This window comes from Neolamprologus brichardi, chromosome 22, assembly GCF_056152115.1.
Source record: "Neolamprologus brichardi isolate AB-2024 chromosome 22, ASM5615211v1, whole genome shotgun sequence".
Classification (NCBI taxonomy): domain Eukaryota; kingdom Metazoa; phylum Chordata; class Actinopteri; order Cichliformes; family Cichlidae; genus Neolamprologus; species Neolamprologus brichardi.
The window spans coordinates 4,083,891-4,103,288 of NC_142124.1; the positions used below are offsets into that span (position 1 = coordinate 4,083,891).

The window sequence follows — 19,398 nt, forward strand, 5'->3', positions numbered from 1 at the left end:
TTTTCAGCGTTATTTTGTTATCGTTTTTATCGTTAACTCCGTTTTCCTGGGTCTTTTCACGTGTGTTATGAATAAATCTTCTTTTTTTCGGTACCGGTACTAGTTTTATTTTGTTGTATTTATCCGCGACACCTTAAAGGCCGGTCCGTGAAAATATTGTCGGGCATAAACCGGTCCGTGGTGCAAAAAAGGTTGGAGACCGCTGCTGTAGAGAATTCAAACAGTTATAATGGTGCCACACAGACGCAGCTAAAAGCCTGAGTAAACTGGAAATTACAACTGTCAATTAGCAAAAGTCAGACATGACTCATAGTAACATTTTATTATGACATTTTTGTACAGAAATATTGGAGTGTTTCACTTTTATATCTTAAGATGAGACAATCGGATGGAGATCAACATTTCCTTAAATCTTCCCAGGGAAGCTTCCTGCCTCTATCTGATCGTTCCATTTCTGAACCTGCAGGAAAGAAAAAACAGGAGAAAATCAAAAAGTGGAGCAATAAATGCCAAGAGTGGAAACTAGCCTGAAACACAGATGTGATTTCTACAACTTTAAACGTAGAGCTTCTAGGTGATGAGTGAAAAAGAAAACTGACGACTAAATCAGTCAAAACCAAAATTAAAACCAAGAATTTTGGAACAGAAGCAAATGAAGGTGCAGCCGAGAGAGACAGTGAGATTTGTTTCAGTGTAACTTACCCAGCTGATTGGGCAGAGACTCTTGTAGACTCTGCGGTACCAGTCACAGGGAGCCGTGTCCTGGTCTTTGGCTGACAGAACTTTGTTACATCTGTGGAAGTCTGTACAAAACAAAGAGGGAGACGAGCTGTCAAACCAGAGACGGACACTAAACAGCCAGCAAAGCCAGTCGGTGTCCCCACACTAACGCATGGCTTGTGGAAGAAGTGTAGACCTACAGAAATCAACCATAAACCGTTTATATTTATTTGAAACGTCAACATCAGCATTTTAGCTGTTGCCCTGTTAGTTTTTGGAAGCCAGTAGAGACCGTATATGGACGAGAGGGTATAATGCTACGTTAGCTGTATGTTCATACTCGCACAGGTGCAACACACCTGCTAATAGGTGCTAAGAAACAGGCCAATAAAACACTCGAATTTCACTCATTTAAACGGAAGCACAAACGTCTTGAATGATCTATATTTGACAGCAAGACATTTTTCATGTGATTTTAATAAAAATGCTCCAAAAACCTCAGACAGCACAAAAATAGTCAGGAGGCTCAAACAGTCCTCTGCCACACTTCACTGTTAGCTCACCAGGCGTCTAACTCGAATGACAAAATCAATCAGATTAAAAACAACAACAACAAAACATCCAAATCATCCTGTCTGGAGTTAAGTAGGAAACTACCCATTATATATGCTGACGCTGCTGTGACACGATAGTCTCAAAGTCCTCATTTATCTTACATGGAACTGTTGTTAGAAACCCAAACATCATTTATTTATGAGCCAAATGTCAACATGGTTTTATTATGTGACCATAAACAACCAGTTCAGTCACTATTAACTTTTATAATTAAGATAAATAAATCATAAAATGCTGATATGCCCCTGACATTTATTGTCGCTCAAAAAAACCAAACAAAACCACAATCTGTTTCTGTCTGTCGGTGTGATGCGTTCAGGCTGTCACGTCACAGGACAGGAAATTTTAAAGAAACTTGTAACACAAATATTGTATTTTAACATTGTGTTAAAATACAATTAAAAAAATATATAAATTCAGACTCATCATGAGTTTGAGCTCTTGAGTTTCAGACTGAGTGACTTACCTATTAGGAAGTAAAATAATTAAATAATAAACTAGTCAAAAATTGTTTGAACATCAGATTGAATGTTGAGATATCAAAGTTATTTTGGAACTTTTGAGAAATTATGTTTTATCCTTAAAATATTTGATTATTTTTAATCAATAATAATAATCAAAGTTTAAGTACTACATATGTTTGAACACAATAACTAACACTGACATAGGGCTGTTCGATATAACAATATATAATCGGATGACGATATAAAAACATCTATCGTTTCATTTTACGCTATCGTTTGTTTCGTGGTGTCGCAAAATAAACTGTTTACGGCAATATTTTTTCATGGTTTTGATGGTCACTGTAGTGGCTATATTAATTTCTTAAAGTTCTCTCTTTCTCTTATATTTAATATAACCACACCACAGACGGACAAGCGCCTGTTTTTATGCGTTGTCGTTAGCAACAACGACGGTAACGCCATCGCATGTCCGCTTGTTTATGTTCCACATAAACCTTTCACAATAAAGCTCAAGATCCTGTTGAGACTTTTCAAAATAAACTGAATCACATGAAAGAGTCTACAGTGTTTACGGATGAGAAGTAAAAAAAGAGCCGCCAGGTGCTAAAAAATAAACGTTAGACTCAAACGTTAGAACAGGCTTTTCCCCGCAACACGCCGTGTAATAAATACTCAAAGAAAACGGCGGCCGTTACAACTTATGTCTAAAAATGTATCGTTTCATGCATCTGTTAAAACACTCGACTCCGGGTACATGACACACACGTCACGCAAGTCGAGCTGCCCGAGATTCACAGAAAATGTAACATTTTTGTGATTTATATCGTTATGGACGATAGATGTCTTATATCGGGATATGAGATTTTGGTCATATCGCACAGCCCTACACTGACATGTATAAAATACCAACAAATATGTTGAAATGAGAAACACAGTTGGGTATTGCATCGGGGGAGATGCAGTTATCACTCCTCTTAAAACTGGTGTAATTTTCAGCTGTTATATACATTAAATCCAACAAATGTAAGTATTCATGGTAAAATAATTAAGTGGTAATTTATACAAAAACAAAACAAGGAAAAATAACTTCCTATTTGTCAACCACTCATAGCAAATTCTCCTTTTTAAAATCGGGCTGTCAACACGTTTATTTTAAATATTTCAAAGTCATTCATCCATCCTTTTCCTCCACGGCTTAAAAATGAAGCCAGTGCAAACGCACCAAGAAGGTTTTCTAATGGGCACTTAAGCCTGACTGCAGAAGTGATTCCCAACATCCAACTTCACAGCAGAAGTAAACGTGTTTACAGCCTGCTACACCAATGGTTTTGGTCTCTACAGAGAGTTCTCCCTTCATAACAGCCTCAGGGAGACGTTCAACAGTGAACTGAAGCAAACGGCTGTCTGCCAGGCCGAATGTCTGATAAACAGTCACTGAGCTGGACCTCCCATCTCTGTGATGTTTGGGCATTTGGAGCATTTTTAATAGACGATCTGTAGCACGTATGCTGTGTGCTACAGATCATCCAGGAAGAGTGTGCTTTAGTTTTGGCGAGTCGAGTTTTTGTGTTTTGTTACTCTGTTACTTACCATTTATTTATCTATTTATAAATAGATATCAGTGTGTTGCACCTGAACACTTTATGAATGCTGCTTGCTAACCAAGCATTACCGACTGCGTTGTGCCCCGTCATCCATATAAGGTAACTTCTGGCTTCAAACCCTGCAATAAACAGGAGTTTCATTAGCCCGACTGGTTATGCCTGAGAAAAGATCATAGGTGTGTTTCACCGTTGTAAGCATGGAATAAAGGCCTTTCTGGCAGGAATCAAACTTCCCCCATGTGCAGCTTTTTTACCCTGAAGTGCAAAACTAAAGTGTCACAGCATTGTTATTGGTCAATTCAAGTAATGGTATCAGATTACCAAAATGATTTAGGTTACAGTCACTTCAGATTGAAACAGTCTGGGTGGCATTTAGTTTTTACTGCACTTCCACAAAGACTGATGCAAACTTTTACTCTGAAAAATCAGCAGAGAAGCAGCATTAATCAAAACATTGATTACATATGCAGACGGATCAATACGTCTAACGTGAAGCTGAATCACAGCAGCGATGAAAGAGATAATTAGAGAGTGCATTTAGTCTGCAGCAAATCCACCATCACACTGGGCTTTAGCATAGAAGGAGATGCGTTTAATTCTTTGAGTTTTCATTTGAAATAGAAACTAGCAGCAAAGCAACTTAGATTTAAATATTGAAATTCAGACATCAAGCATGGGTTGCGTCGATTGTCAAAACTCGTCGTCTCACACAGAAATAAAGTTGACCAGAAGAAGTTTGGAAGTGAGAACTGCTGCAGTTTAAACCCTCAATTAGTCTCAAATGAAAACAACAAATTCTGCAGCCAAGTATTGGAAATGCCAAAAGCAGCTTTTATGTGAATAGATGATGAAATCAAAATGAGGGGGAAAAAAGCAAGCAAATAAGTGAGAATTCAGCTGAAAGACTCGCAACACTCAGCAGATTTGCAGGTTTCCTGTTTATGAGAAGCCAAACATTACGAGAGTGTGAGTGAAGAACCAGGCAAAGCTGAAGAGCAAAGGTGCAAATAACCTGAGGCCATTTTTACCTGTCTGATTTCAAAGTTCAAGTTGTGCTCAGTGTAAGAGGAAACAAGGAACTGCACCTGCGTTGGTCTGATGGAAGAAAACACCGAATTATGACAAAGGTTGACGTGACTTTGCGTGGACACCGTGTGCAGCACACGTCTCATTTACCCAGGTAGTTCTGGAAACAGTTGCGTGTCTGGTTGGTGTTGGGGAAGCGGGCATCAAACGGAGCCGTCCTGTAGTTCTTGATCTTCTCCTGCACCGCGTCCGACATGTTTCAGCTGCTGGAGGTCTGCAAAGGATCAACAGCGTGTGAGCAACGCTTAAACGTGATCATGCTGCACACACGGACTACAAGAAAGTATTTATATCCACAAAGTATCCTAATAATAGTCAGTGAGCGCTACTTAAATAACATATCTTTAAGCTGCGCTCTTTAACTGCAAACATTTATGCTGTGTGCCGATTTAAACTTATTTAAAACTAACTTCTAATTTGATATTAAGCCCATTTTCCCTGCCAGTAACTGGAAAATAAAACGAGAGTCCTGATGAATCCGTTCGTTAACGACGTTATCGATAAAAATAGAAAGTTAAGATTAATCCTGCTCAGCTGTTTGCTAATCACACACAGTTTTTTAAACATTTTCACCACAGAACTAAAAGAAAAAAGCACAAAAACCACTCACAGAGGCTCTAAACTGCGCACACACCTAAAATAAATTAGTATCGACTCGCTATTCACGTAGAAACCTTAAGAAAACCGGCTTACCGTCGACAAATCAATTCTGTTATAATCCGTGTTCCCGGCGTCCTCTAGCTTTAAAAGACAGTGCGCCGGCAAAGCATGCTGGGAAAAAAACGGCCAAAAAAAACCCACACAGAAAAAATGGCGCCTCCACCGATGTTTGGAAAGGCAGCACTGCCACCTGCTGGACATACAGAGGAGCAACAAGCACAGATTTATTTTGACATAAAGGACTAAAAGAAAGAAGCCATGCTCAAAGTTTAGTTCTTTGCATCAGCACGTCTGTTCTGCTTGATTCTGTATTGTTGACTTTTTAATTTTATGGTCTTTTCCAACTGTTTTTTTTAAGCATACCATGATTTTGGTCTTTAATTGCTTGTAAGGTGCTTTTGAGCATCTTGGAATACACATATGAATAAAATCTAAACCATCTCAGTAACCTTGTGTCCAAACCGCTTGACCTGAGCTGGACCTCTGATGTATTCATATCTAATCCACGCTGGTCACTCATCTCCAGCTTGGCCTCCTGTGCTTTTGTCACCACACTCAAATCATACATCGTGTCTCTTGTAAACCTTCCCTTTAACACTCCCTGCTGTTTTTCTGTTACAAATTGCCCCTGACACTCACCTCCACCTCTACCCTGTTGCTTTTGTTGGTTGACCCCAAGTGTTTAAATTCACCCACCTATTACAACTATTACAACTGTCTTCCTCCTTCACACACATCTATCCTGTCCTGTTCTACTGACTTTCATTCCTCTTCACACAACAAACGTGATAAAATTATGAATATATTAAAATTTGCATTGCTATAAAATTTAAAGATCAAATTGATGGATCAAGGCAGAAAATTCCTGAAGCTCCAAATTAGCAGTGAATAATAATAATAAGCTATAAAATTACCAGGATAAACCTTAGCCTCCTGTGCATAAATTGGGAAGATCTCATATCAGGTTTTATTTGAATTAGTTTGAGTTTGCCCCCCCCAAATAAATAAATAAATAAATAAATAAATAAACAAACAAACAAACAAACAAACAAATAAATGTAGATAGATAGTGGATATAAAAATGAAGCTGAAAAACACAATGAAAGCACAGACAAACATGGGGGTTTTCCTGAGTAAAATGTTTATTTGCTATGAAGATATTTTGGTGTCAGGTCAGAGAAGCTCGCCTCCTCTCACAGATCGTCCGCAGCTTGTTGGAGCATCTGAAAGTGAACCAGCTCCGGCTGTACACGACCCTCGGGGTGAGTCGACCACACAGATCCGCACTGCTTTCACCCGCGTTATCCGGGTCGCGTGCCCAAAACCTGCAACACACACTATATTCTGTTACCGTGGCAACCGATACTCTGACATATGATAATGTTCATAATAAAACTCCCACGGTGTTTTAATCCCCTCGCAGTAAATCCACAGTGGGAAGACACCGTGGTTAGGTTGCTTAGGAGTGAAATTCTCAGCTGCTTTGCAAATCTCACGTATACACAATCCACAATTACTGATGGGTGATTACCTTTTGTAATCTCACTACAATGTTGTGTTTTACTGAATTCAAGAGCAAGACCTCCAGATTCCAGAGTTGATCGGGCATGCTCAGTATGTGCCACACAAAGAAAGCCTCAGAGGGTCTTAGCTTATCCCCAGTGTGGGGAACCACAACACAAAGATATTGTAATAATATTCATCAGGTAGTTTTAATATTGTGGCTGATCAGTTTAAATAGTACATACAAACAGGAAGGGAAAAATGTGATAATATTTTATTCCAACAAATATTTTACTGCTGCTTAAATCTTATGCTTCTTATAATTAACTACTAAATGTTATTTGATTGTGTTGTCATCTTTAAAATTAAGATCAAACTCATATTCCATTGTTTATTATCTGCTCTTTAATTTGAGCATTTTACTTAAATTCTGTTCATCATTGTTGATTCTCAATTGTTTAAATGCACCTGTTATGTTATTATTAATAGTACTATTAATATTATTATTATATATACATTAATACTACTATTCTTTTTTTTTTTTTTTGCCTGTTTGGCTCTTTTGCCATCAGAATTATTGTCTAAAGGCGAGGAAAGATGCCCAACGGATTTACTTTACCAAATGGACCATCCCAGCTTTGCCGTAATGGTCTATTTGATTCATCTTTTATTGTTTATTTTATTTATTTATTTTTTATTTTCACTTGCTAGATATGGGACAGACTTGAATGAGGAAAAGAAAAGGGAGAAAGGAAGAGGGGGAAAAACAGTGGAGAAGAGGGACGGGGATAAAGGGCAAAAAAACAAAAACCAACTAAATAAGCAGACAAAAAAAAATACATACATCGATCACCTGGATCACCTGTTGAGAAAGAAAAAAGAAAACAAGCAGAAGAAAACAAGAGCAATAGAATAAACAACATCACAATGATATATGGGAATATGACAGTAAATACTAAATGTTAAACATTATTGTGCAGCACGTAAGATCGACAGCGCACAGTGTGCTTTGAGGTAGGAGCCAAAAAGGGTGTAGTTTGTGTGTGTGATCACCCGTGTGTACACCTGTGAGCATGAACGCGTTTGTTTTTAAAAGGTTCCTTCATGTAATGATCTGCTAGAGGGTGTGGGGGGGCCACAGCCCCGTCCTCCAGGGCATGAAGCAGGTATGGAGGAGATCACAACTCCAGACATCCAGAAGCCCTCAGAACACAAGAGACCAAGGAAGACCAACAGAGGGGCAGCTGCGCCACTGTCCCAGAAAGAGCTGAGGAGAGTCCCAGATGAGGGGTCACTCAGCAGCCGCGGAGCAGAAGCCAGGGGGGGTTGCAGTGACGTGCCCGGGAGCTCCGCCGGCAGCCAGCTGCGCCTGAGTGACCGAGCCCCAGGCGGAGAGGCCGAGGGCACCCCACCCCCAAAGTGGCCCGAGCGAGCCCCAGGCTCCAATAATACTACTATTCTTACAATTGCTACTAATATTGCTAAAATTGCTGTTACTAATATTATTATTATTTCAACTGCTTTTGAAAAATAACAGACTAATTACTGGATAAAGTAGTTATCGTCTTCTTAAATCCCAAATGGGAGACAACAGGTTAAAGGAATGACAGATGACATTAAAGTGGCTCGGTGTAATTAATGTGAATGTATTTTTATATTTAGACCATGAGGAATGTTTGACTATGAACAGGGACACATACATTTTTAATATCTAGTCCTCTCATAGTTTTGTGTCCTGACAGCTGATCTGGCAAAATGTCCTCAGCCTGAGACAAACTTAAGGAGGAGAGATCAGCACATACTGTTTGTCCTGCACCACCTCCTCCTCTTCCTCATGCCTGTCATCATACTCACTGTGGTCCCTTCTCCAGCAGCGAGCCATCGCTCCACTGCCAGCCGCCGTCAGCGCCGCTGCTCCTCAGGCCGACCCAGAATGAGTCCCCCTGACTCAGACTCTGGGCCTTCTCCCACAGAAACTCCTGAAAAACATGTCAAACGTTACCATTTTGCAGAGAGAAGCCTTAATTTCATTCCTTAAGAACATTCTCTTTACTGTTGATCAATCAAGAACACAAACTGTCTCACATGTACAGTAAAAGAGCGAAACACAAAACCTCATTTGACCTCAAGCACTGGCCGCTCCTGCAGACGTCTCCATATTTCATAGAGGCCTTAAATCTATTCTTAACTTCTCTTCCTGGTGGTATGAATCTGTACGTCAAATAGTGTGTCCAAAATGTAGGACATATCAGGAAGAGCATGTCAAATATTTACAACTGGACAGAGGCTGAATATGTCATTAATGCAGGGAAGAAGATTTGTGAGAGGAGAAGGGTTCCAGCACGGCTAATTTAATATTTATTATGTGCTTGATGAATAAATATAAACTGGAAATGACAGGACAGAGCAGGTGGACAGAGTAGTGTGTGTGTGTGCATTCACCTGCTCCTCTTCTGTCCTTATTATAGCCATGACGCCCCCCAGTGCCATGCAGTGGTACTGACTACTGATCCAGTCAGCTCTGTCCTGGCTGAAGAGGAAACATTTCTGTCCCTGAGGCGTCCAGCCAGGTAAGCATAGGCTGCACTCTCTTTCTGAGTGAACAATAATAATAATAATAATAATAATAATAAAGAATAATAATAATAATAATAATAAAGAATAGGTAAAAGATGTGGCTCAGATTACTCACCCCTCAATGTTTGTTTTAATCTACTTTAAGCTTCAAAAGACCTTAAATGTCAAGCCAGGGTCAAGTTTCAGCAGTGATTTGAAATTTTCTAGCATCCTGTACGTCTCATTATTACTGTTCTCAGTATGAAATAATCCTACAACAGCACTGAAATCATGACATATTTTTCAACAAACTGCATTTGAATGTGTAAATGATTAAACAACAACACAGTTCTCCACAAGCAAGACTTAAATTTGGATTGTGTGTTAGCTACAACCATTTAAAATTGACTACAGCCCGACAGTCTGAAGGTGTTAATGTCAGCTTTTATTCTGAAAAGCCTGTAATAGTTTTATGAAAGTGTGTTTTTATGTTGTGTCATAAGTAAGTGGGATAAATATGTTCTCTACTTTATTTATTTCACTGATTACAGACTGAAAACAAACAGACTAATGTTACACATCCAGTTTAACTGGTTTAAATCAGTTTATCTAACATACTGGAAACTCGTCATATGTAATATGACACAAAAGCTCAAAGTGGATCTGTTATCTGAATCTGAATCACGCTCGAGTTGTTTGTCTTTTTCACAGCATAATGGAAATCAGAGCTTCTTTGTCAAATGGGTTTTTTGTAAACAGTTGTCTATATTTAATCTGCCGCTTGTTTGGCAGCTTTTCAGCGTGACTGGGACATTGTGTGGTTGAAAGAAAATGACCAAACTGAAACTGACTGAAAGAGTTTGTGGTGTAAAAGACATTTACGGTTTCTCTCTCACAAACTCGTCTGTGGTTAAATACTCGACCTTTATATAAGGGATTCATTAGCTTCTTTACCTTTCTGTTACAGCCTTATTATTAGAGCCAAGCCTCAGGTAAACCTTCACCCAAAGACCACCTTTACACTAAAATAGGGATGCACCGATACCGATACTGGTATCGGTATCGGTGCATCCAGTATCGGTATCAGTGCATCCAGTATCGGTATATTGGTATATACCGATACCGATACCGGTATTGGTATCGGGGCCGATACTGTAAAATGTGTGTGTACTCATACTCGTAAAAGTTAACCGATACCATGAACCGATACTAACTTATTTCATTAATCAGAGGGTGGCTTGTCATTTCTGTTGTAGTTTTTTAGATTGGCCACTAGGGGGACATCCCGCGCTAAACAGGCACAGGGTTAGGCGAGTGAGACTGGCGGCTCCAGATAAAAAAGAGAAACTGGAGGCTGCTGTAGCTAGGCTAAACAAAATGTCAGCAGTGTGGAACAGCCAACTTTAACTCAGGTTTTGGAAAAGCGATGAAAAATGTCAAGAGAAAATCCACGGGCAGTTTAAATAACAGAGGCTCGACTCATTTTATTGCTCTGGATGACCAGCCAATGCCGGTCGTGGAAAACATAGGATTGCACCGTCTTCTCAGCATACTCGAGCTGCGATATGAAATTCCCAGCCGCCCACACATCAGGGAGATAATGGTGCCAAAACTTTCTGAAGAGGTAAAGACAAGCAGTGTGTGTGTGATGTCAGTCCTCGGTTTAACGGCGCAGTGGACTGATGAGTTTGTTTGTCAATGCCAAATACTTTCGTTATTTTGTTTGTTTGTTTACAATATGGACACTCTGCAACAATTTAAAAGTTTATTTTATTCTCAAACCTAATTTGTATTTATTTTATTCCAAACAGAAGTGTTTATTTATTATTCTGAAAGCTCGGGACAGTGCCAATAGTTCAGTGATATTTTGTAAAATTACAATGTGGAGACTCTGCAATAATTTAACAGAAGTGCTTATTTTTCACTTGAAATTTTTTTGTGGTCATTTTTATTAAGATATTATTTATTATCGGCAAAGAATAAAATAAAACCTGTCTTCCAATTCATTGCATTTGTGTGTGTGTGTGGTAGAAGTATCGGTTTTTGTACTCTGTATCGGCAAGTACTCAGATCCAAGTATCGGTATCGTATCAGTTTGAAAAAATTGGTATCGTTGCATCCCTACACTAAAACCACCCAGTTATCCACTGATGCGTCAGTTTTGAAGTCTGGCCATAGAAATGCCTGAAAACAGACACAGTGTGTACGAGGAACTCACAGGAACATCTTCAAAAAGTTGTGATTTTTGTGGGTGTAAAAAACGTTTTTTTCTCTTCACACTTGTAGCTCTGAATAAAAATGCGCCCAGACTCACCACCAGTGGTAGCGTTGTTGATCGGGCAGTACTGGTTTAGAGCAGGGTACTGGGAGAACAGGAGCTGATATGACTGGTTGAGCTTCTCCAGCCCGATTCTCAAACCTCTCAGTTTGTTTTCCTGCAGGGCCGACTGGGACTGAGACACCAGTGTGAGCTGAACCACTGTGGTATCAAACACACACAACACACGCAGCAGTGTCAGAAGATTGCATACACAATGTCTCATCACCCGTTACCATGGATACGGGATAATAAAGCAGTGCCAGACAGAAAGCAAAGCAGACTGACAGAGGTGAGAAAAGGGATGATTCAAAAAGAACAGAGTTAGTCCTCCCTGCAAGCATAAAAGAATTTATTCTAAAATAAGACGCAGAGACCGACGGATTTATTTCTCGACAAAATGACAAAAGACTCGTCCTGCTTTTTGTTGAAACACCAGAATCATGGTAAAATTTTCCTGCATTATTACCAGTACCTCCATATGTACGCTGTATACTAATGCAGTGCTCTCCAAAGGCAGGTTAGCAGTAGAAGAAAATTTAATTATTTATTTTTGTCCCTTTAGGCATTTAAAGTTGACAAAAATACGCCAATGACATAAAATTTGAGACTCCTGGTAACATTTGATACTGTTTTTGATATTTAGTATCATTCTGTCTGTAACTCAGAAAGTTTAGATTTTAAATGTCATGCCACATTTGACCTCTGACCTCTCCTTCAGACATTTAACAAAACAAAAATATTTTAAAAAGTCTATTTAGTAAAGTTTTAGTAAAAAACTCTGTGACTGCTAAGAGGTCTACGTCTTACAATCCAGCCTGTGTCTGCCGCCTGAATCTTGTGTGAATTGTGACATTTTCACACCTGCAATCTCTTGAGTGGTGACTGTTGTTTTGAGGGTCCTCTTCACTGCATTTTCTCTGAACAGCTGCAGTTATTTTCTGGTCCTGTGTTCATTTTGAAGCCAACCAGTGGTTCAAAGCTTTTCACGCTGCTGTAAGTAATATACGCGTCTTTGTTTTCGTTTAGATGAGCCGTTTGTGTGGCAGCCAGCACACCCCGACATCTGTGTATCAGCAGATGGAAAGAGTGAAAGAAAGAAGGCTCGTTACACACAACTCCTTTGTGCGAGCGCAATCAATGCAAAAGGAAACACCTGGGCAACAAGTTACATTTGCCAGTGTGAAGCGGGTCCACTCTACATAACAACACAGGCAAATTTCGCTATGCTGTTAGCATTCGCTTGGAGAACTTTAACAATCATATTATTCTGAGCTCCACTATTAGCGAGGATCTATTACAATCACTTGCTAGCTCTGTGGTCGGCATGAAGCTGGACACTCTGGTGACAGTGGCAGAGAAAAGGACACTAAAGAAACTGCGGGACATTATGGACAATGCTGGGCATCCTCTGCACACGGCCATAAACAACCAGAACAGTGTTCAGTGACAGGTTGCTTCTCCCAAAGACAAGAACCAACAGACTTAAAAACTCCTTTGTCCCACACGCCATCAGACTGTTTAACTCCTCTCTGGAGGGGAGAGGGAGGGGAGACAGGAGGACAAAGGAGGGGGGAACAAGCAAGCTGTAGTGCCTCTTCACTTCACTGTGCAATACTTTTTGTTAATAATCAGCAGTGCAATAGACTCCATACTGGAAATGTGCAATTCACTTGTATTTTTATTTTTATTCCTATTTATTCTATTTATCCCCTTTGTATATTTTATTTATATATGTCTCTGTATTTATATACAGTGTTGGGAAGGTTACTTTTAAAATGTATTCCATTACAGAATACATGCCCCAAAATGTATTCTGTAACGTATTCCGTTACGTTACTCAATGAGAGTAACGTATTCTGAATACTTTGGATTACTTAATATATTATCATGCTGTTTACAACTACATGAATGTACTATTGCTGTGATTTATTACTGTTACTGAAGGTCCGCGGCTCCGAACCGTAGTAAAGGGACCTCTGGCTAATACGGTGGGTTCTGTGTCGGCTCGTAGCTGAAAACTAGCTTTACTTTGTTGTCTGGGTCAACTTTGCTAGCAGAGACAGAGAGAGGCGTTGAAAGGCTGCTCCAACAGAACTTATTGTTTTTGGAGGAAAACACGAACACGGTGTACAGTCGAGTCTTAATAGCTTACTTACAACTGGGCTCGTCAGGCACTCTTCTTGGCTGCAGTGGTTATTATTATATTTACATGCTTCCAGCTCCGTTTTTGCTCGATGACAGCTCGTACTTTTCCTTTTTCTCCCTCCCTCGCTCACAGACACATAACGTGTATGGCAGTCCATTCTCCCTGCAGCACGGACTACACTGCCTATGATGCTACATTCTTTAGAGCTATACCTGTAGCATTCTGCCTATTAGCTTAGCACAACAACAACAGGCGCTCTCTCACCCAGGAAACACGCAGAGAGAGAGAGAAACCCTGTAACCATGGCAACCGTAACGCTGCCGCCTGGAACAACAGAACGTAGCTGTCAAACAAAACCCAAACAGTCCTGACCCGCCACAATATGAAACAGGAAAGTACCGCCGTGTAATCCATTTATTTCAACAAAGTAACTGTATTCTAAATACCACCTTTTTAAACGGTAACTGTAACGGAATACAGTTACTCATATTTTGTATTTTAAATACGTAACGGCGGTACATGTATTCCGTTACTCCCCAACACTGTTTATATATATGTATATATATATATATATATATATATATATATATATATATATATATATATATATATATTAGGGGTGCAACGATACACAAAATTCACGGTTCGGTTCGGTTCGATACTTTGGTGTCACGGTTCGATATTTTTTCGATACAAAAAAAATGTTCATGCCTTTTTATTAATTTGTCATTTATTAAATTTTCACGCCACATTCTGCACCACATCTCTGTGCGTTCATCATTTGTTTGAAGCCAGCTCACCTCCTGCAACCACTTTTCCGAGAATACGTGCTTCTTTTGTGGTTCGGACTCCTTCTGACATTTCTTTGGAGGTGGAGGAACATCACAGTAATTGCTTAAAGGAGCTTCTTCGACATCTTTAAGAGTTCTAAACAAATGTCTGTCCTCCTCCTGAAAATCTTATGTACGCAAACACGCGTTGCAACTTCTTATCTTGTGCGGGTTTTTATTTTGACAGCGAATGCGCACCTGCGGACCACTTATGTGCAGCCCTGGTTATTTAGCTCGTCATATTGCAGCCACAGAAATTCTTTTGTCCATGAAACCATAAAGCTGCACTTTCTTTTTTCCTTATAGTCTGATTTGTCATAACCTTTCCGTTTTGTGGTAAGCTTTTCTTTGGCTGTCACTTCTTCACCCTGACCTGTCTTATTTGGCTCAGCAGAACTAAAATATATATCCTGCTGCTTTTACACACGCACTTACATAACGCTCAGCGATTCTCTGCGCGATCAACCTCTCACATGTTTAAGCTGCGGGAGATTTCACTTGTCATGTTTGCATAGTAAGCTAACGATTGATAAGACGATGTCAGAGGAATTGGTGCGCAAATTATCATCACTCACCAATCAGTACTGTCGCTTTCTATACACAGTTCACGGGATTGCAAAGTGAAAGCAAAAAACAAGCGCAAATTCAAACGCGATTTCAGTATGTCACATATTGACAGTGGCCGATGCCAATGACATAATTACCCAGCTACATTTCCGAAAGAATGCAAAAGCATTGACATATATTTTTCCTTCCTACGATAGGCCGACGAGCAGAGCAGAGATAGATTTTGGTAGCCCGACTGGAAAAAAGCCCCAGGACGTCGGGCTAGCGATTTTGCGAGCCCTGTATCTGATTGAGGAATCACTCATCTTTGGAAAAGAGAGTTTATTACAGAGAAATGTCTCTTTCCAAAATAAAAGCTATACTATACGCTTCTTCTGGGCTATATTCTCAGCAGCATATTAAACATATCAGGTCCCCATAAGGAGAATCATGTGCTAACGGCTGTCTAAATGACTCGGGTAAAGTTTGTAGCATGCCTGCTTGTTTTTGTCTGCTTCCACTTGTCTTTGCACTAGGATGATGTCGGAGTAAATGTGCAGTCATATTGGTTGTGTTCCCACTAGTGCTGTCAGCGTTAATCTGAAATGACATTAACGTCACAACACGGCAAATCTCCGTTAACGAGCTACCGCGGATCACCTCATGAGTGGGGCTGGAAGACGTCAACACATTAACGAGCTAACTGCGCTAACACACTAGTTCCCACCAATTGAGCATTGCTGGCACATCCAACATACTGTTTTACTTTTGTCCATGACGCGCTTACCTTCAGGGTCATACATCACATGAAAACCAAAATAGTTCCAAACGCCAGATCTGAATGAGGGTGGGGGAGGTTCAATTTGCCATGTTGCAACTAGCCTAGCTTCTGTCTCGCTAGCTTGCCCTGCGCTCAGTGGATCTGTGTTCGACTACTCCGCCTAGGCTGCACTGTCGAGCGCAGATCCACTGAGCGCTCAACACAGACAGCATCGTCAGAAGGAAAGTTGATAAAATAAATTAAAAATGTTGTATCGTTCGATACATATGCATACCGAACCGAAAGCACTGTATCGAACGGTTCGATATCGATACGAGTATCGTTGCACCCCTAATATATATATATATATATATATATATATATATATATATATATATATATATATATAATATAATGTAACTCTGTAACTTCTGTTGGTGCTGTGCTTTTTTGGAAACCGAATTTCCCAGAGGAATCCACCTGAGGGATTAATAAAGTTTTATCTTATCTTATCTTATCTTATCTCTTACTTTCAAACAAGGCCCTATGTTTTTATCCAACATGATGTGTGTTACTTCACTAATGAAATCCACTCTTTCTGTTTTTATTTTCTTTAAACCTTTGAGTTTAGGATTTGGCCGGCGAGGATAGGCAGTATCTCAGTCACCACTGAGCTGTAGGTTCAACACAGACTAAAGTGGCTAAATGCCACGTACAGGCAGGTGCAGTGTAGAGATAAACTCAACTTTGTAAATTATTGTAAATTATTTGAAAATATTCAAAATATCAGTTAAGGTCTTATATGTATATCAGCACATTATCTCCTTTTTTCAGTAACCCGTTCCCATTGGTCAGTGAGTTTTATAGATGCAAAGAGGCACTCACAGCAGAGAGTCTGGAGCAGAATGATGATGGTCAGTAGAAAGCAGAGCAGACAGAAGTAATGAGCCAGCTGTCTGTAGTGACCTGAGAGAGCCGACACAACAACAAAGGGAAAAAAGAAGCACTTAAACATTTATAGACCTTTTTTACATTTCAGCAGGAGGAGACTGGGAATTTCACCCAAAGCAGTCCAACAGACCAGCAGAATATTCCTGTTGAAATACAGCATCTCTTTTTGTTGTGTTGTTGCATTGGACTGCTTTATTTGCATGAACCATGCCCTGCATGGTTGATGAGTATGGGTTGCATCAGACACAGGCAGATCAATGAACTGATAGATTTTGCTCTAATTTCATGAAATCTGCCACCAAGACTTCAAACATCTCTCTGATCCCAAGTCTGTAGATTGTTTCTGAAAAGAAATATTGTTGTCGTTGCATTTTCAAAATCCATATTACAAACCCAGAAAATAAAATTCACTCTAATGTAAAGGACGAGGCAACTGTAAAGCTAAACAATAAAAATCCAGCAGACACCATCGAGGATGAGTGGGAACATTTTTATTATGTTGCAGTCACTATTGTTGTCATCTCTGCTTCTTCAAAGCAGAATGAGCTCGTTAATTAAATCATTAGCTAACATGATAATGAGCACACCTCAACAGTGTTCTTCTTAAACCCACTCGACCCATGCATGCAATTGAATTTAGTGTTAAACAGGCTAAGAAATGACTAATACTAAATAAATAAATAAAACCAATTGAAATACTTTATAAAAAGAAAAGCTGATTACTTCTGTCTGTGGATGCTTCCAGCTTTTTTTCTTCTTCAAGCAGAGTCGATCCATTATTCACTCCCATGGTCTCATCCAGCAGAGAATCAGCTTAAGATTTTAGGAGTTATTACAGCACGGATGCATAACTTTACAGTCACCAACGATCCTTTGTTTTCCAGCAGCAGGTACCAACGAACAGCCCAGCGTTCCTCTGTTGAGGGATTTGTGTGGAATGATGTCCAGTATCTCATATGAATATTAAAATACTGACTCCCCTGCAGCCGTATGCAAAGCAGAGCTGAGTCTGATAACCAAACAAGTCTGTTAGAGGAAGAGTCCTTCTTTATTTCTCCATTAGTGTGTGTTAAAATCAACATACAGTTAGTTTACCTACCAAATAACTGCACATATCAGCCTGTTAGGGACGCCCATGGAAAATGTTTCCTGCCAGAGCAGATTCACCCCTTCAAAGTTACAATCGAGCCGTCTTTATACCTGAAAATGGCATTAACCTCTAAAAAGGGGAAAATAGATACATACACATTTCAATGTATGCATGGGTGACATATTAAAGGGAAAAAAGGAACTAAAGTGTGTTGTTAAGATATTAGGCTACCGCTTAATGCTAGAATAGCTTCTGTACTCTTTGGCATTTGTTTTTCAGGTTTATGGATGAGGGTTAAATGCTATTCCTTCACAGTATAAACATATAAACATGTCTACCCAACATTTTGCACTGCTTATTTAGATCTTGTGGCTGCAGAGGCCACATGCTTTACATAACTGTCATCCTGGTGAAAACATTGGATGGAGGAATCTCCAAAGAGAGCGTTCCCATCAGGGTAAAAATGTTTAGAATTAAGGTGATCAGTCAGAACAACTGTGGCACTTTCTTCTAAAAGAGACATTTTCTTAGCAGCTTATCCAGTTCCCAGCAGCTGGAGCCTTCTGTCATAAGGTGAGAGGCTGGGTACATCCAGATACATCCTTTCCTGTCTAACACACACAGAGGCAATCCTTCATGCTCACATTTATACCTATTATGAATCATCAACAGTAATGACCAACCAAGATTCCTTTTAGAAACATTTTCCTGTTCATTTTTCTTAAATTCTGATTAGTTTCTCTACATATTTTCCCCTGGTTGGTTGGTAACACTTCCTTGCACTGATTTTAAGCCCCACCAGAGGGCCCACTATATCGTTTGAGAACCACTACTGCACTGAAACCTGTACAAACAAACAATTAAAGCTTCCTCCCACAGAGCAACAGGGGTTCAGATTTCCCCTTAAATTTGTCACCTGCCTGCATTTATGTCTGTCTGCATAATTATCTAACACGCACAAGCAGCAATCATGACCAGCATGTGATTGTATGTGCAGCGTGTGTGTCAGAACACATAGTTCATCGTCTTCTTCAGTCATATGCACAAAAAAGTGTGTGAGATGAAGTGATCTGTGCAGAGACATAAGAGTCCGATAAAATACTGTATGCATACAGTAGAAGTAATAATAATATAATAATACTACCCAATAGTAATAATAGTTTTATTCAAAATACTGAAATATTTACAAATATTTGACAGCGTTTATAGAGCATTTCTCTTCTTTTTCAAGTTTTACATTTCAGTTTATACTGTAGTTTTTGGCTTACACATGTGGGGAGGGGTAGTGGATCGAATACAATATTATACTCAGCATATTTACAGCAAAAGACAAAAAAACAAATTTAAAGACAAATTAAAGAAACCAAAAAAACTATTAAAATGTGCACTGAAGGTGAGGATAAGCAAGTATTTATGTTAATAGTGCATTTTAAAGCTTAGCTTACAAACTACACATCTTTGTATTGGAAGAAGGAGGTATAAATGTGAAGTATAGGAGCACAGACAAAAGAAGCACATCATATATATATATTTATATATGTCACATC

General features: G+C 39.5%; 2 protein-coding genes across 2 annotated transcripts; both read right to left on the bottom strand.

Annotated features, from left to right (window-relative positions):
• Positions 1 to 307: 307 nt before the first annotated feature.
• Positions 308 to 4,712, bottom strand: LOC102778759 (cytochrome c oxidase subunit 6B1-like). Its single transcript, XM_006804211.2, has 3 exons — positions 4,580 to 4,712; positions 703 to 803; positions 308 to 460 (listed from the first exon to the last, which is right to left on the bottom strand). The coding sequence occupies exons 1-3, from the start codon at positions 4,683 to 4,685 to the stop codon at positions 407 to 409; spliced, it is 261 nt and encodes an 86-aa protein (XP_006804274.1). The 5' UTR covers positions 4,686 to 4,712; the 3' UTR covers positions 308 to 406.
• Positions 4,713 to 6,276: 1,564 nt separating this feature from the next.
• Positions 6,277 to 17,582, bottom strand: LOC102786404 (C-type lectin domain family 6 member A-like). Its single transcript, XM_006804238.3, has 6 exons — positions 17,485 to 17,582; positions 16,696 to 16,776; positions 11,523 to 11,687; positions 9,095 to 9,246; positions 8,507 to 8,631; positions 6,277 to 6,474 (listed from the first exon to the last, which is right to left on the bottom strand). The coding sequence occupies exons 1-6, from the start codon at positions 17,549 to 17,551 to the stop codon at positions 6,318 to 6,320; spliced, it is 747 nt and encodes a 248-aa protein (XP_006804301.2). The 5' UTR covers positions 17,552 to 17,582; the 3' UTR covers positions 6,277 to 6,317.
• Between the last annotated feature and the right edge of the window lie 1,816 nt (positions 17,583 to 19,398).

What these genes read in the sequence shown, in the direction of transcription:
- LOC102778759 (XM_006804211.2), bottom strand. Translation starts at nt 4,685, where the DNA reads ATGTCGGACGCGGTGCAGGAGAAGATCAAGAACTACAGGACGGCTCCG. An exon ending in CTGTTTCCAGAACTACCTGG is followed by an intron (nt 804 to 4,579) that starts GTAAATGAGACG and finishes TGTTTTGTACAG; the next exon opens with ACTTCCACAGATGTAACAAA. An exon ending in GTCTCTGCCCAATCAGCTGG is followed by an intron (nt 461 to 702) that starts GTAAGTTACACT and finishes TCTTTCCTGCAG; the next exon opens with GTTCAGAAATGGAACGATCA.
- LOC102786404 (XM_006804238.3), bottom strand. Translation starts at nt 17,551, where the DNA reads ATGGGAGTGAATAATGGATCGACTCTGCTTGAAGAAGAAAAAAAGCTG. An exon ending in TAAGGACAGAAGAGGAGCAG is followed by an intron (nt 8,632 to 9,094) that starts GTGAATGCACAC and finishes CATGTTTTTCAG; the next exon opens with GAGTTTCTGTGGGAGAAGGC. An exon ending in CTGCTGGAGAAGGGACCACA is followed by an intron (nt 6,475 to 8,506) that starts GTGAGTATGATG and finishes TGTGTGTTGCAG; the next exon opens with GTTTTGGGCACGCGACCCGG.